At 34.9% G+C, this 16,132-nt stretch overlaps 2 protein-coding genes across 7 annotated transcripts in view; one reads left to right on the top strand and one right to left on the bottom strand.

Annotated features, from left to right (window-relative positions):
• LOC125650075 (N-alpha-acetyltransferase 80-like) overlaps positions 1-3,250 on the bottom strand; it is a 5,750-nt gene extending 2,500 nt beyond the window's left edge. The window contains exons 1-5 of one of the 3 annotated variants that reach the window (XM_048878021.2): positions 2,944-3,250; positions 2,699-2,834; positions 2,097-2,239; positions 938-1,013; positions 589-715 (exon numbers count right to left, since the gene is read on the bottom strand). In XM_048878021.2, coding sequence (XP_048733978.1) covers positions 589-715; positions 938-1,013; positions 2,097-2,239; positions 2,699-2,793 — 441 coding nt within the window. In that variant the 5' untranslated portion in view covers positions 2,794-2,834; positions 2,944-3,250. Of the gene's footprint in view, positions 1-588; positions 716-937; positions 1,014-2,096; positions 2,240-2,698 lie in introns of all 3 variants that reach the window. The other 2 variants (XM_048878022.2, XM_056166763.1) reach the window with 2 other exon arrangements.
• On the top strand, positions 2,935-16,132 carry LOC125652619 (damage-control phosphatase ARMT1-like). 4 transcript variants are annotated; one of them, XM_048881954.2, is made up of 6 exons: positions 2,991-3,007; positions 5,663-5,803; positions 7,600-7,700; positions 9,609-9,844; positions 11,214-11,379; positions 15,285-16,132. In XM_048881954.2, exons 3-6 carry the CDS (start codon positions 7,698-7,700, stop codon positions 16,038-16,040), a joined length of 1,161 nt encoding a protein of 386 aa, XP_048737911.1. In that variant the 5' UTR covers positions 2,991-3,007; positions 5,663-5,803; positions 7,600-7,697; the 3' UTR covers positions 16,041-16,132. The 4 variants fall into 4 exon arrangements, with proteins under 4 accessions (XP_048737910.1, XP_048737912.1, XP_048737911.1 ...); XM_048881953.2 differs by lacking the exon at positions 5,663-5,803 and having other exon boundaries at positions 2,935-3,007; positions 7,600-7,705; XM_048881955.2 differs by lacking the exon at positions 5,663-5,803 and having other exon boundaries at positions 2,989-3,007.

Genomic DNA, 16,132 nt, shown 5'->3' with positions numbered 1-16,132 from the left:
CACAGAGAAACATTCTAAATATTTCTGACCAAAATCTGGTGCAATTCTATTACCATTCTTTTATTCCAACATAAGTACATGTGGCAACTCCAACACCATGTTAATTCAATAATCTCGAGAACAATTTTTGAACAGTTTGTAGGGTAAGGAGTATAAATAAGGGTCTGTAGTGTTTGTGGAAACATGGCAATTTTTATTTTGTGTCATACTGGGAACACCTATAGTTGGATTATATATTTGGAAAAGTAATTCCTTTCAAGAATCAAGCTGGGGTTAGTTGGTGCAATTTACTCTTCCCTATAAAACTACCCACTTGTCAGGGTAATGATTAGCATTGTCAATTCATTTACAAGTATATTCTTAATCATTGAAATTCAAGGAAATCTATGAAAATAAGAATTGGTCAAATTGCCACAGATGATTTAAAGACCTTTTTGCACTTAAATCTACTTTTAATTTATTTGCAGTATAAGTATAAATGATGTTATATATAAATCAATGTTATATTGATACTAGGTACTTCATACTGTCACATTTGCTGTGCATATTATACCTTGTTTTACACTAATATATAGTAAAAATACTTACAAAGCCTTCTGGTAGATTATCTGTGTTGACACCAAAGCTGACAATAGGCTCACAGAATGTGTATCCCAAATGTTTGTAGAAATCTTGTTTGTCATGAGTGCTCAGAAACAATGTAGTCATTCCTTTCCTACAAACATGACAAAACATACTATGACTGAAATCTCCCCTCTCTCTCTCTCTCTCTCTCTCTCTCTCTCTCCTCTACATGATAGCTCTATATTTATGTCTTGGTATAAAACAAAAGAAATTACACATTTATAGTATTATTCCACTGTGTTTGAACAAGATGTTGAACTTTGGATTGATGAACAATAATACTGGACACAATTTCTCTGTATTATTTTATTACCTCTTTGCATATTGTTCTGTTTCAAGCATGATTTTCCTCCCATATCCTTTTCCACGAAGATTTTTCCTAACCACAACTAAAATATGCATATACATTCATCATAGACAATCATCATACACTTATGTTTTTAGCATTATATGATCCACATCAGACTGCCATACAAAAATGCATATCGAGTATCAGACCTATGTACATAAAGCCGTATCAAACCAGAACTCATTGTGTAGCTGTTTGAAATGTTCATCCACCATTAAACCTCTGTATGATAGAATTAACATGTGATCTCTTTTAAATTAATGAAATTAGACTCCTTTTTTGAAACACACATTTTGCACCAATTAGATTTTATACATCTTGAATTGATTTCAAATGTGAAAATCTACTAGCGCACTGGATAGTCTAGATGTATTCTGTGGAATCTACAGCGTAACATGGAACAGTGTGTAAATAAATAGAATGTGCATACTAACACATTTCGTGATAATTTCTTTGTACAACATGTAATTTGCAAAATAGTCATGTAATATCAAACAAGGTGTGTTTGTGAAACGCTGATGCCCCCATATTTCCTCAAAGTTGATAATGGCCAAGGTTAAAGTTTTTTTAAAAAGGTCAAGAGATCAAAAACTTTGGTACCCTATTGTCACAAGGAATACATATGTCAAACATGAAAGCCCCCATCACCATCCATTTAAAAGTTATATGGACAAGGTCGAAGTTCTTGCAGACAAACAGATTGACAGACCAAAAGGTATGCCCTCAAATCTTCAATTACAGGGACATAAAATAATTATTTAATGCTTAAATCTACAGTTTCTTCATAAAATTCTTTAATATTTTGAAATATGCATGCATGCATGTAAATTGACAACAGCAATAGCTCCCTCCACCTACTGATTACTATAAGGTACTGGTTTTGACCGATTCGATAACACAGAGAGCTCTGTGTATCGCTAAGTCAATATTTTCTTTGACAGGGCATTAACAATACTCTAATTTTTATTATGGAATAAAACATAAAGCTTGCACAATGAGAGGGACATAAATATTCAATGCTAATATCAAATGCTCTTGGAAACTTGAAAATATTTGATGTATCAAAACCCAATATGATATAGAGCTGTAATACTTTACTTTGTATATATGTATATATACATACCTGATTCCACTAAACAGGCATTGGTTTTTCCATGAACTTTTGAGAGTCTGCTGTGAGCAACAACAGTATTTGCACTATCAATGTCTGTAAGTAAAATCAGACATGTAGGAAAACCATCACATGATTTGTCCAAGGAGTGCAACCTGTAAAACATGAATAATATGCAAAAGCACATATAATTCTCTTTGTAATAAATCAATTTCTATTAAGTATATCATATCAAACTCCAGACCATAACTAACATTCTAAATAGAAATATATATTGAATGTATCCAATTGGTTCAGGTAACCAGGGCTATTTCATAAATTGCTCAATGGACACACTGTCGATGCAGATGTTTGTCAGAACAAATAGTATACAGTTGTATTTGCAATAGAATAAAACTAAGAAATATATTGATATTTGACTACATATTGTCATATGCTATTATATTATTATCATATTATGTTCTCCTCTAAATGTACCATTTCCATGTGTATATTGTTAAAAACAATCGACAGTTAAACATGTATATACATGTTTAAATATAATTTATCATAACTCTCTTCTGTAACCGTACATGTTGGTCTCTACGTTTAGCATTAAACCTCTCTATTATTACCTGGCAGATTTACTTCTTCTCCATTCTTCATTCAGTATGTCGGCACATTCATCACGATACTGCTTGTTCTCGTGTAACACAAGCAACTTTTCCATTGCTCAGTGTAAAATATTGTCTTTTATATGTAGGTAAAAATCTAAATGCAATGAAGAGTTCGGTTGATTAAGATAAAATGTTTCGCTCTTAGTCTTAAAAATGTTTAAAATTATACACCTTCAACATGAAAATACAAAGCATTAAGTTACATTGATTTGTTTTGATAAACATGGAGGAGGTCCTGCCACAACCACTATCTGCAAAGGATAAAAGGTTGTTTTACATTGTGTGAGATATCGTGATGTTTATTTTGACGTTAAAATACACTGGTTCGTTCCAGACATTTATATTGCTAAACTGCAGAACGAAAAAAAAAAAAAAATAGATTGATTTTTGTGCAAATGAACATCGTAAATATCTGACAAATTTCATACCAATCTGTGTAGAATGCAACAGGAACCTTGAATCACAAATGACAAGTCCTGTACAGGAAACCCCAAATTAATTTTATCCCAGAAACCAAAGTGTTTTGCTCATATTTTTTAACTATGTTGTACGTTGTGACCGTTGAGACGAGCGAATCCCATTAACCAGGTTGGGAACACTTCCCCTATAGCGAGATATTCTCGTTATAACGTGATTATCCCTCTCTAGCGAGAGTAAATATATCCCGTACAACCGAGAAAAACACCCGTGGAGTACATCTCTTCGTGTTTCACGTGAAAAGGAGAGGTGTTCAAATGTTTGATACTTCTACAAATATGTTAATCAAAACAAAAACGCTCACGATGTGTATTGGATTTCACACTGCTTCCTTCTTACGCAGCAACTTTGATATGCAATTTCTTGACTATGGCAGTCTATGCGAAAGACGTCGGACCTGACCGATGTGCAGTGCCTCAGGTCCGACGCATCATTTTTTACACCGGACCGGAATGTCCGATGTCTCAGTGTCCGGTTTTGAGCTTTACTATTTTGATGCGGAGTCATTTAAATGTTTATTATAAGTAAAAAAAAAATAGCACACAAATCAAATACGTAAATGAATGTGATTAAAACCGCATGGACTGTCTAAAGTATTATACGGGAGGGATCCCTGGTATAGTATTACTAGTATAATAAATAAGATTCCTTTGGTTTTGCATTTTCACATGTTTCACTTTTTTACATTAGGTTTTTCGGTCTGACAAAATTTGGTTCGGTCCGGTGTGTTCATTGATTACACAGGACCGAATGTCCTGTGTGGTCCAAAAAACTTTCGCATAGACTGCTATGGTGTCAATTTCATAGAAACAATTCGCATCATGTTGAGTGTATGTCGCACTTCCTTGAAGTGTTGCACGGGCTTTGCCATTATTTTCAATAAAGACGCCAAAACACCTGTTTATGGTAATGTTTATTTTCGCTAAAGAGGGATAACCGCGTTTTAGCAAGAATATCTCGCTATAGGGGAAGTGTTCCCAACCTGGTTAATGGGATTCGCTCATCTCAACGGTCACAACGTACAACATATTTAAAAAATATGAGCAAAACACTTTGGTGTCTGGGATAAAATTAATTTGGGGTTTCCTGTACAGGACTTGTCATTTGTGATTATTGGTGTTACTGTCACAAATCGGTATCTAATATTATGAAACGTTCAAATACAAATAATTAAATTCATACATCAAATCATAATTATTTATTTCCATTTGTAAGCTTATTAGTAATCTTTGTAACATATTTACATTTCCATTTCAATATTAATTAATCTCTATAATACATATTTAGATTTCCATTTGGGTCCATTTGACTTCCATTTGGGTCCATTTGACTTCCATTTGGGTCCATTTGACTTCCATTTGGGGCCATTTGACTTCCATTTGGGTCCATTTGACTTCCATTTGGGTCCATTTGACTTCCATTTGGGTCCATTTGACTTCCATTTGACTTCCATTTGGGTCCATTTGACTTCCATTTGGGCCCATTTGACTTCCATTTGGGTCTATTTGATTTCCATATGGGTAATTTAACGTATCAATTACCAGCTGATAACTATATCTCTCTTACGTGTACTTCTATTCTCTTTAGAGAAGTGGACAGTCATAATAGAAACCTACATCCACTTCTCTTTGCAAACCTTCCGGATTTTATTGTGGAAAACATGTAAATTCCAGAACTGGTGACAGTATATGCTTTTACCAAAGTTTTGACACAAATATGCCTGGATTTACATATAAAGAGACAAGTTATTTTACAACTTTAAATTTAATGAATGCATCTGTCATATGGAAACTAAGTACTCTTACTAATACATTTTCACACTAATGTGGCTGTTGATGTATTTTGTTTCTTCCTACACGGGACGCCAACCAATACCACCACTCCACATTTTAAAGACGTACAGTCTTGAGACAGTAATAAACTTAGTGACAGCAGTGTACATGTATCACTTAAACAATACTTCAGGACTAGTAAGATTACATGTTGTTTTTCATTCCATTGATAATAAATATGTATTAATTCATACAGATAAAGAATGATGATACAATTAGATAAATGTTCTGTTATTGAATGATCTACGTCATACAGATTCAGTTTAAAAAGTTTTTCACACAACAATGCTACCTGGAATTTTGGCTGTTGCCATTATGACCCTATTAACAATAACTGGATAGTTTGAAATGCAATTTGCATTGCTACAGAGATTGTGGCAACTTGGGCCTGGGACTAAGATCTGCTGACTAACACAAAGCCAAAGAGGAGGTCCTATGATTATAATTATATTACATGAGGAGACTGAGACTATTCCAAACAACCATAAATGTGACAAGAACAATTACATAAGAAAGGCAAATTTCATGATGTAGACTCAAATTTGCCAATCATGTTTGATAAGTTTATATTATCAGTTTAAGCATAAAACTTGTGCTTGTTTATACAATGCAGTCTGTAGCATTGAGTATGGAGCTCACACGGGGACTGTTCTGTGCATTGATTGTCTGGTGATATGTGGTTTGAGGAATGACGCAGCTATGTTGAGGCTTCCCGGAGTTTGAAATACGTTCAAAATATACATTGGATTGCGTGGTCGGTTTCTGGTTTTCACTTGTAATTTATATACTTAAGTACAGACAATTTATATAGAAGGTTCTCTTGGCTATATATTAGCATATCTGTTATGATATCACATGACTTCGTTGATCACGTGACAGTCATTTATAATTGTTTGAAGTGTTTCACATAAAGCGCTTCAGTGCAGCTCATTTAACAATTATTTTTAACTTTTTGTTTGATAAATTAACTCACCGTATCCTTGTGTATCCGAAATGTGCTTGGGTTAAATGGTAGTATTACTTGCGTACAAAATACACGTATTTCATGAAGAGTTCAACTTACGGACACACTTACCTACACATTTGATGGTAATCTGTATTCAAACAAAGCCATCAAACATTTAACCAAGCAAAATTCGGGTAAAGAACAATTTCCTCTTACGATTTCCGTAATAGATCTCAAATGAATCCTCATAAATTACCTGCGCTAGACTCTTTTATAAACACATCATAAAATTCTACCTCTTATCACTGGTATAAAACAGAGTACATTTCAAAAGTACATTTTTCGAAAGCAGTGTAAACATGCTGAATTTCAATCAGGGTTATTAAACAAACTATTATAAAATATTCGGACATATAAGATATTAAAATACAATTCAGACACGTGAATTTTGCTATAGTGTTCTGACATCTTATAGGCAGTTTGAAATAAGGTCTAAAGTTTTCGACACTCTCCCCGTCATAACAGCTCAAGTTTGCAGTGACTTGACGTCATTTTCCATTATGACGTCATATATTGGTAGTTTAGAGAAGTAAAGGCATAAAGTGCACTGTCATATTCTATAAGGGAATCCTTAACCTACCTGCAGAGGAGACTTCTTGACAAAGCCTATAAATAATTTCATAATTATTTGACTTTTAAATATAATTTGTTTTTGTAAAACACAAATGTTTCCCCAACTCCCCAAATTGAAAGCAGTGTTTGACACTAACTTTTTCACCATAGTATTGTTAACTAGTCCTGCTTGATCAGTAGCTACATGTCTGGCTGCCTGAGGCAGTTGGCCAAGTCCCAAACGACAAGGGAATGGGGGCAGTGCGGGATGGAACATTCCCCCAAATAGTGACGATGGACTACCGCGTAAAATTTTCAAAGTCTAGGAGCAAAATCTTCCATTTCACAAAATGACCTTATAAACTCATTTTAACCTGTGATTTTACCGATCTATTTATCAAACTATGCCGTTTTAGGTGTAGATTGTACACTTGAATTTGCAATGTTATGTGCTATATTTTTCTATGAGCAGAATTGACACAGTTGTGTTCAGGATTAGACATTAGTCCATTCCACAAGGTTTTTAATTTTTCAGAAGTCCCCTTGACTACTCGTTACTGATATTCTGATAGTCCAGGGCAAAATTTACTAGCCTCGGGCTACCAGACTAGCGTTAGGGTCGAACCCTGGATAGTGATCCAAATTACATCCCCTCCCCTTAATGTACTGCATGGTATGGAGGAGAGAGCATGAGCAGGAACACAGACATTGTGAACTGCACTTTGTGCACTGAGGAAAATGTTGGAGAAGAGATTCAATATCGGTGTTATATTTAATATCATTGTTGTATATGATACAAAAATAATGACTGTTGTGCTGAAGTACCAGTAGGGAAGTGAACATTCAACAAACACCCTGAGATATTTGGGCTAATGTATACTGTGAATCAAGTGTTATTTTGTAAGAAGTTTATTTTAGGTTGCCTTGGTGCGAAAATAATGTTCTTGTGAATGATTTTTTGGTTTTTATTTATTTTTATTTTTTTTTTGTAGTTCATTTGCATATTTGACAATCAAAGACCGACTTCCTGTAATTTTGTCGAGAGTAGCAGACACAGTGTACAGAAAAAAAGCCGACATTAAAGACAGTCATGGTGAGGTAGGGAAGAAATTTAGCATTTTCTGATTTATAACTTTCAAGCAAAGAGCACTCATTTTTTTTTTTGTCTGCTCATGCCATATTTTAATGGTTTTACAGCGAGGTAGAGGCTTTTGATATGTAACATGTATTTTTGTCACCTAACTTTTCAAAAATACTGAAATTTATTGACGGCATGTTGATGGCTTGAACCTGACTCTTTACTTCTATACTGTCCTGTCTTCCTTATGTGAACCAACAGACTTTAAAAACGCAATAATGGATAATGTTCTATGTGATTTATTAATTCAATAAACAAATATGTGGTACATGTATATAATCTTTTATGTTATTATACTTTCATGTAAAATACTCGAATTTGGTTTGTGGAGAAGCATTTGAAAAAATATATTGTAACCCTCTGAGAACAGAAAGCACGTGCCCCAGGGTGATAATATCTAGCAACGGGTAAAAGTACTTGACAACGGGTGATATTATAAAAAATTATTACATGCGTCAAGTTTATGCGCGTACGGTTCGCCGTAGATTGTTAAACGACGTCATTTGAGCATTTGTAATAAACGGGAATACCCGCATCGATATACGAAATGTTGCATGACAGTGATTGATCAAATGTCAACAGACGTAAGTTTTTCTGCTTTCCTGTTTACATAACATTCAGTATAATAAAACAAATATTGCATGTAGTTGAGGGTAACATTGACATTTTCACCCCTCGAGAAACCATTGTCAACTTTGGCTACACCTCGGTTGACAATGGTTTTCTCGGGGTGAAAAGTTTCAATGTTACCCTCATCTACATGCAATATTTATATAATTGCAACACATAGGTTACATTTTATTGACTGACAGACACTCCGAATGATCCTGTGGATTCTGAGGCACATGTCTACATAGGCTGTTCGCACATGTCTAGACTACATAAGCCATTCATTTGATAAGGAAATTTTTTAACAATTTTGGTGTGTGTTATGTGCACTAGATTGGAATGGCATCAACCATTATAATGATGTGGGTCATTTGACAACAATAAAAATGTTACTGATGCTTTGGTTTACATTGTATTTAGAGTAAGCACTTTTGGTGGAATAGAAGAGAATAAGTTTTGTACATCCTATGCATAATAAAGATTATTATGTGCTGCATGTACAAGGCATAACCTGCTTAATTTGTATCATTTTAAGTATACCTTCTTGCATTGTAACTAGCCATGCTTACCGAGTCTGGGAGTACCTGCACAACCACAAACTGTTATTAGGTGGTGTGAACGGAGAACATAGACTACCCGTATATCAGTATATAAAAAGAAATATTAATACATTCAGATGTAGATAATAATTTCATATTTGCCCCAGATATATGTTTTCTTTTACTTCAATATTCACCTAATATTCAATCAATAACCTTTTTATGAGATATTTTTCAAGTTGTATGCACTACTAATTCTAGAAGTGCACATCGTTAACATTTTCCGTAGATGAAATGTTTACATCCATTATTATAATTTGTAAACAGATGTGACCTCACAATCATTATTGTCTGTACCAATAAGCAGATGTGACCTAGCAATTGAGAAAAAATAGTCCCTGGGAATTTACAGTGTGGGCTTTTGTGGCTCATTAAAATTTCAGAATCTATAATAAAAATATCAGAATATGGTTCTGGAATAAAGGGCAGACTACTCTTGTCTGGACGGAAATGTGATAAGTCTATATTGGGAATTCTGTTGTGTATTATAGCCAATGATTCGTGATGGGGGAGGGAGGGGGAGGAAGATCATCACAATTGTTGAAATACGTAATACTTCTCTTGCAAATCATTGGTTGACAAGCTTGTCAACTGTATTTTAGGCTGTGTCTGATTTTGTACAGACAATCTCTGATTATTTCTTTCTTCATGTTAGGATGCTACTGAGGAGCTGAAATTCATTGCTGGCTGTATCTCCAAACTGAGGAATGAAGTCCAGACCAACAAAGCAATCATCTCCTTGAATGATAATGCCCTTGACACAGGGGTGTGGAATGCCTCCATAATGGCTGTGACTGAGAAAGAGGGTGAGGAGCCAAAGTGGTTCAAAACGCCCTGGCTTTATGTGGAGTGTTACATGTATCGCAGAATCCAGGAGGCCGTGTGGCAGTGGTAAGACTGTCAATAAATAAAGGGAATACTGTACACTGCAGTTATCGGATCTCTGTGTTGAAGAGTTTCATTACTAATATTTTCACTCTGGAAATGGAAATGTATATATATTTTTCGTTTGAAGTTATTTGAATATGCCTTGAACATTAGGGGATGGGTAGGGGGAGGGGCTTATCTGTCTGTTCACAATTTAACAATAGTAATAACTTATAAAGAAAATACAATTGTTGACTTTTGATTAAGTCTACTGTATGGGTTTATGGACCTAACTAGATCTATATAGCTGTGAGAGGACTAAAATCAAATGCCAATAATTGCATACTTTACTAAATAATCAGGAATTTATAATTTTTCACACAATTTGATTTGATTTACAAATTATATGCCTCTGCTGGTGGACTGTTAGTCCCCGAGGGTCTCTACAGCCCAGTAGCTAAGTACTTCGTTACTAGCTTGAAAATACGGATGTATATTTAATTGCTTGGATAAAATTTAGAAATTCATTTCAAAATTAAGGATTATCTCCCTCATGCATAGCTCTGATCCTTAGTCAGTCTTTGGCACTCTGGTTTTCCTCTTAGTTTTTACAAGTTTATTATTATTTCGGATTTCCAAAATTTCGGCATGAACATCACTGAAGAGACATTGTTTGTCGAAATGTGCATCTGGTGCATCAAAATTGGTACCGTACAAGTTGTACATGTATTATGTAATCAGTTTGACAGAGCAATCAATATTTGGTTAAAAAAGATTGATTCATTATAATATGTACAATAAATCAGATGCTTTTAAAACTAAGTAAATAAAAGTGATGTTAATGTTACAGGATATCTCCATGCTTCTTTTGTAATCCACAATTTTCATGAGACAATGCAAAATCCCAGGTTACTTCAGGGTGAACTCAACCTGAGGCATATCACAGAAAACATCCTCTTAACCAATTAGAAAGCACCAAAATTCTGGATTATTGAACACGAGAGATACATAGAAAGACTTCATATTTGGTGATCTGAAAGTCAAGATCAAATTTGTAATGCAGGTGAAGGTCGATTTCAAGGTGAAATATGCCACTGTTACAGTTAGATTTACATGTGAATACTGTAAAAATTGGTTATTTACGCTGGGGTAATAAGTATGTGTTTTTCCACTTCCAACATTACACGTTCGGGAAGAATACGTGGTAACTAAATATAATATGCATGTACATTATATCAAATATTTATGACTAATGGGGGGGGGGGGGGATTTATGCATTTGTTACGTGACCGCATAATTAGTGTAAATTTCCCCCACGCATAAATAATAACTTTTACAGTAATCCCATTAAGAAGCAGAGTGTGTTTCAAATATATCTTGTTTTATTATGCAGTAAAGTGTTACACGAGCTTGACCCTTTTGAGGATCAGAAAAAAAAGGCGTTTACAGATTCTGAGGAAGCCATCGAAGTTTTGTTACATTACCTGAAGGATCTCACCGAGAAGACATCAACAGCTACAGAGGAGGACAAGGAGGAATATCTACGGGAATTTTTACAGGTGAGGTGCCTAGGATTGTTCAATGTATATCAGTGTCACAAATCACGTGTCAAAACTCCATCGACAGGGTTAAAAGACTAGCTTGGCATATTGAAAATTAATTATAGTATGTAGCCAATTGGTGATGCTATTATCACTTTAAATGTTGTCTAGTATATAATTACATCCTAGGGAGAACTCCCGATAAAAGAAATTCTGGTAGTAAGACAGAGGACATGGCCTCCATGTTATGTGCATGCTATGTACAATATTGAATTATATATTACGACTTGTTTCTCTACAATACACATGTTGTATTTATTTGAGAATAAATAATTTTGTTGTTGTTGTTGGAAATTGACTTGTAGGTCAACATGTTGCAAATGTTTTGAGTCATTCTCATACACTGTTAGTATTGGTAAGGCCCAGTTACTTTGGTGATGATGTTCCTAAAAATGTGTGTCTTACTACTTAATAGACACTAGTATATAACAATAGTAACGGATAGATGTACAAACAGGTATATGCTTCCAAATTGCGAGATAATTGACATGTAAACAAATTTATTTTTGATAATGTGATGTGTGACACTGGTAATAGACTAGTTAAGATTAGCTATGTGGTGTGTGACACTGGTAATAGACTAGTTAAGATTAGCTATGTGATGTGACACTGGTAATAGACTAGTTAAGATTAGCTATGTGATGTGTGACACTGGTAATAGACTAGTTAAGATTAGCTATGTGATGTGTGACACTGGTAATAGACTAGTTAAGAGTAGCTATGTGATGTGTGACACTGGTAATAGACTAGTTAAGATTAGCTATGTGATGTGTGACACTGGTAATAGACTAGTTAAGATTAGCTATGTGATGTGTGACACTGGTAATAGACTAGTTAAGAGTAGCTATGTGATGTGTACCACTGGTAATAGACTAGTTAAGATTAGCTATGTGATGTGTGACACTGGTAATATACTAGTTAAGATTAGCTATGTGATGTGTGACACTGGTAATAGACTAGTTAAGATTAGTTATGTGATGTATGACACTGGTAATAGACTAGTTAAGATTAGCTATGTGATGTGTGACACTGGTAATAGACTAGTTAAGATTAGCTATGTGGTGTGTGACACTGGTAATAGACTAGTTAAGATTAGCTATGTGATGTGTGACACTGGTAATAGACTAGTTAAGATTAGTTATGTGATGTGTGACACTGGTAATAGACTAGTTAAGATTAGCTATGTGATGTGTGACACTGGTAATAGACTAGTTAAAATTAGCTATGTGATGTGTGACACTGGTAATAGACTAGTTAAGATTAGCTATGTGATGTGTGACACTGGTAATAGACTAGTTAAGATTAGCTATGTGATGTGTGATACTGGTGATAGACTAGTTAAGATTAGCTATGTGATGTGTGACACTGGTAATAGACTAGTTAAGATTAGCTATGTGATGTGTGACACTGGTAATAGACTAGTTAAGATTAGTTATGTGATGTGTGACACTGGTAATAGACTAGTTAAGAGTAGCTATGTGATGTGTGACACTGGTAATAGACTAGTTAAGATTAGCTATGTGATGTGTGACACTGGTAATAGACTAGTTAAGATTAGCTATGTGATGTGTGACACTGGTAATAGACTAGTTAAGATTAGCTATGTGATGTGTGACACTGGTAATAGACTAGTTAAGATTAGCTATGTGATGTGTGACACTGGTAATAGACTAGTTAAGATTAGCTATGTGATGTGTGACACTGGTAATAGACTAGTTAAAATTAGCTATGTGATGTGTGACACTGATCATAGACTAGTTAAAATTAGCTATGCGATATATAAAGATTATTGCTCAGCATTTTTCATATCAGCTCAGAGATCACTTTACACCAGCCGTAGAGCTGTCAAACTCGGGAGATGTTGTAAAGTCACTACTGATAGAAATTTCACTACTTTCAGACATGACTGAATACATGAGGTCACACAGTGTTTAAAATAACTATGTGCCTAACCACCTCAGATGCATAAATTTTGTCGCGGGTGAACTAATGTTTTTGTATAGAGGTCCATCCGTACATGATAAACTTTTCCGCTTTTTTGTTTTTAGCATTTTTGGCACTTTTTGAATCAGGCTTTTTAGATGTATCAAATCTACTTATCATACTGGTAACAAAGTCGTAAAAAGTCGAGAGGCTTTATATAATTATAATCGGAAGTAAAGTTATAGAAACTGAGTCTTAGTCACCTAATCGCTTTAATGGGAAGATAGTTATTAATAAGTCATTTCAAAAATGGTAGTTATTTTCTCAGGGCTAGTACTGTAGGTCTTTGTCAGGGATTATGGTTTTTACAAGCAGTCAGCCCTGTATGTCAATCTAATTTTACAGCAAGTTTCAAACACTTGTGTTTACACAAGCATGAAGTCTTTATCATCTGTTCAAAGATGCTGTAGTGAAAGTTGGATAAACAATGAGTGAACTCAGTGCTAAAATCAATTACACGATACCTTTCCACTCCACAGTCATTATGAAGATGACCTATAATTGATAATATATCTAAGGGAAGGGAAATATGACTTGTGTTGAGGCATTATCATTTTCCATTCAAATGATAGCTGTTGTTTACTGACTGATACCCAGATTTATATATACCCTATAGAAGATAAACCTTCTTATGCCCTTCTCCATACAAGCCTTAATACTGGTAGTGCACTGCTCATTTGTAACGAAAATATCATATGCCCCTCTTCAGCAATCAATGGGTTTATTATACACCCCAACTGTAAATTGCACCTCTCTCCAGCAATATACACCCCATCTGTAAATTGTGCCTCTCTCCAGTAATATACACCCGTCTGTAAATTGTGCCCCTCTCCAGTGATATACACCCATCTGTAAATTGTGCCTCTCTCCAGTAATATACACCCCATCTGTAAGTTGTGCCTCTCTCCAGCAATATACACCCGTCTGTAAATTGTGCCTCTCTCCAGCAATATACACGCGTCTGTAAATTATGCCCCTCTCCAACAATATACACCCGTCTGTAAATTATGCCCCTCTCCAGAAATATACACCCGTCTGTAAATTATGCCCCTCTCCAGCAATATACACCCCATTTGTAAATTGTGCCTCTCTCCAGCAATATACACCCGTCTGTAAATTGTGCCCCTCTCCAGTAATATACACCCATCTGTATGTTGTAAACAGTTCCCAATGTCACAATTGCTGATTCTGCACAGCATCATTGTTGCATAAGCATCTAGATATAAAACTCATAACATATAAGATTGTATTTATATGTAGACACAGATCTAGAAGATTGTATTTATGTGTAGACACAGATCTAGAAGATAGTAATCATGTGTAGACACAGATCTAGAAGATTGTATTTATGTGTAGACAGATCTAGAAGATTGTATTTATATGTAGACACAGATCTAGAAGATTGTATTTATGTGTAGACAGATCTAGAAGATTGTATTTATGTGTAGACACAGATCTAGAAGATTGTATTTATGTGTAGACACAGATCTAGAAGATTGTATTTATGTGTAGACACAGATCTAGAAGATTGTTTTTATGTGTAGACACAGATCTAGAAGATTGTATTTATGTGTAGACACAGATCTAGAAGATTGTATTTATGTGTAGACACAGATCTAGAAGATTGTATTTATGTGTAGACACAGATCTAGAAGATTGTATTTATGTGTAGACACATATTTATATGTAGACACAGCTGTAGAAGATCTAGAAGACTGTGCTCACTTAAAGACACTGTTGTAGATGAGCTTACATGTAAACCATATACATTGTATTTATGCAAAAAAATGATGATACATGCACTGAGATTTAGATAATTTGTATGATTGTTTTTTCAACATATCTACTGTAATTGAATGGTAAACATTCATGCATTGCAGATTGCCCTATGGGGAAATCGCTGTGATCTTTCAATATCGGCCTCTCAGGAGAATTCCCAGACTGAATCAATCCTGGATCAGTTACACCATCTAGAACCAAACATACTGATCAATGACACAGATCAGGTCCTCCGCTGTCTCCAATCCAGCAGTAAAAACAACAACATTGATATCATTCTAGACAATGCAGGCTTTGAGCTCATAACTGATCTCTGTTTAGCTGAAATTTTGTTAACTTGTGGATGGGCAAATTGTATCCGTATGCATGGGAAAGCTATGCCTTGGTTCGTCTCAGATGTTACCAGCAAGGACTTTCAATGGACACTCAGTTCTCTGAGTACATCTTCAAGACCAGCTATGTCTTATTTTGGTAAGCTGTGGAGTCAACGATTAGAAAATTGTTCCTGGAAGCTCACCTGTGAAGATTTCTGGACAACTCCATATGATTTTGCTGAAATGAAAACACATGCATCAAGTCTATACCAAAGTTTTAGAGACACAAAAGTAATGATTTTCAAAGGAGATTTGAATTATAGAAAACTTTTAGGGGATTTGGATTGGAATCCTACAACACCATTTGAAATCACACTGAGGGGGTTTCATCCAGCTCCTTTATGTGCTCTAAGGGCATGTAAAGCTGATCTGATAGCAGGACTAGCTCCTGGTCAGAAAGAAACCGTAGAAAATCAGGACAAAAAGTGGATGGTGAATGGAAATTGGTCTGTTATATCATTCTGTGGGAAATCTAATCAGTAACATGTGTCTACAGCAGAATTCCATATTTATGATTTTCCTTTGATATTTTTATATGCTTTTAACCTCACTGAAATGAATTTCACTTCAGGAAA

This window comes from Ostrea edulis, chromosome 5 (assembly GCF_947568905.1).
Source record: "Ostrea edulis chromosome 5, xbOstEdul1.1, whole genome shotgun sequence".
Classification (NCBI taxonomy): Eukaryota; Metazoa; Mollusca; class Bivalvia; order Ostreida; family Ostreidae; genus Ostrea; species Ostrea edulis.
Note: the sequence above shows the minus strand (reverse complement) of the source record. Positions and strands in the feature narration are given on the sequence as shown.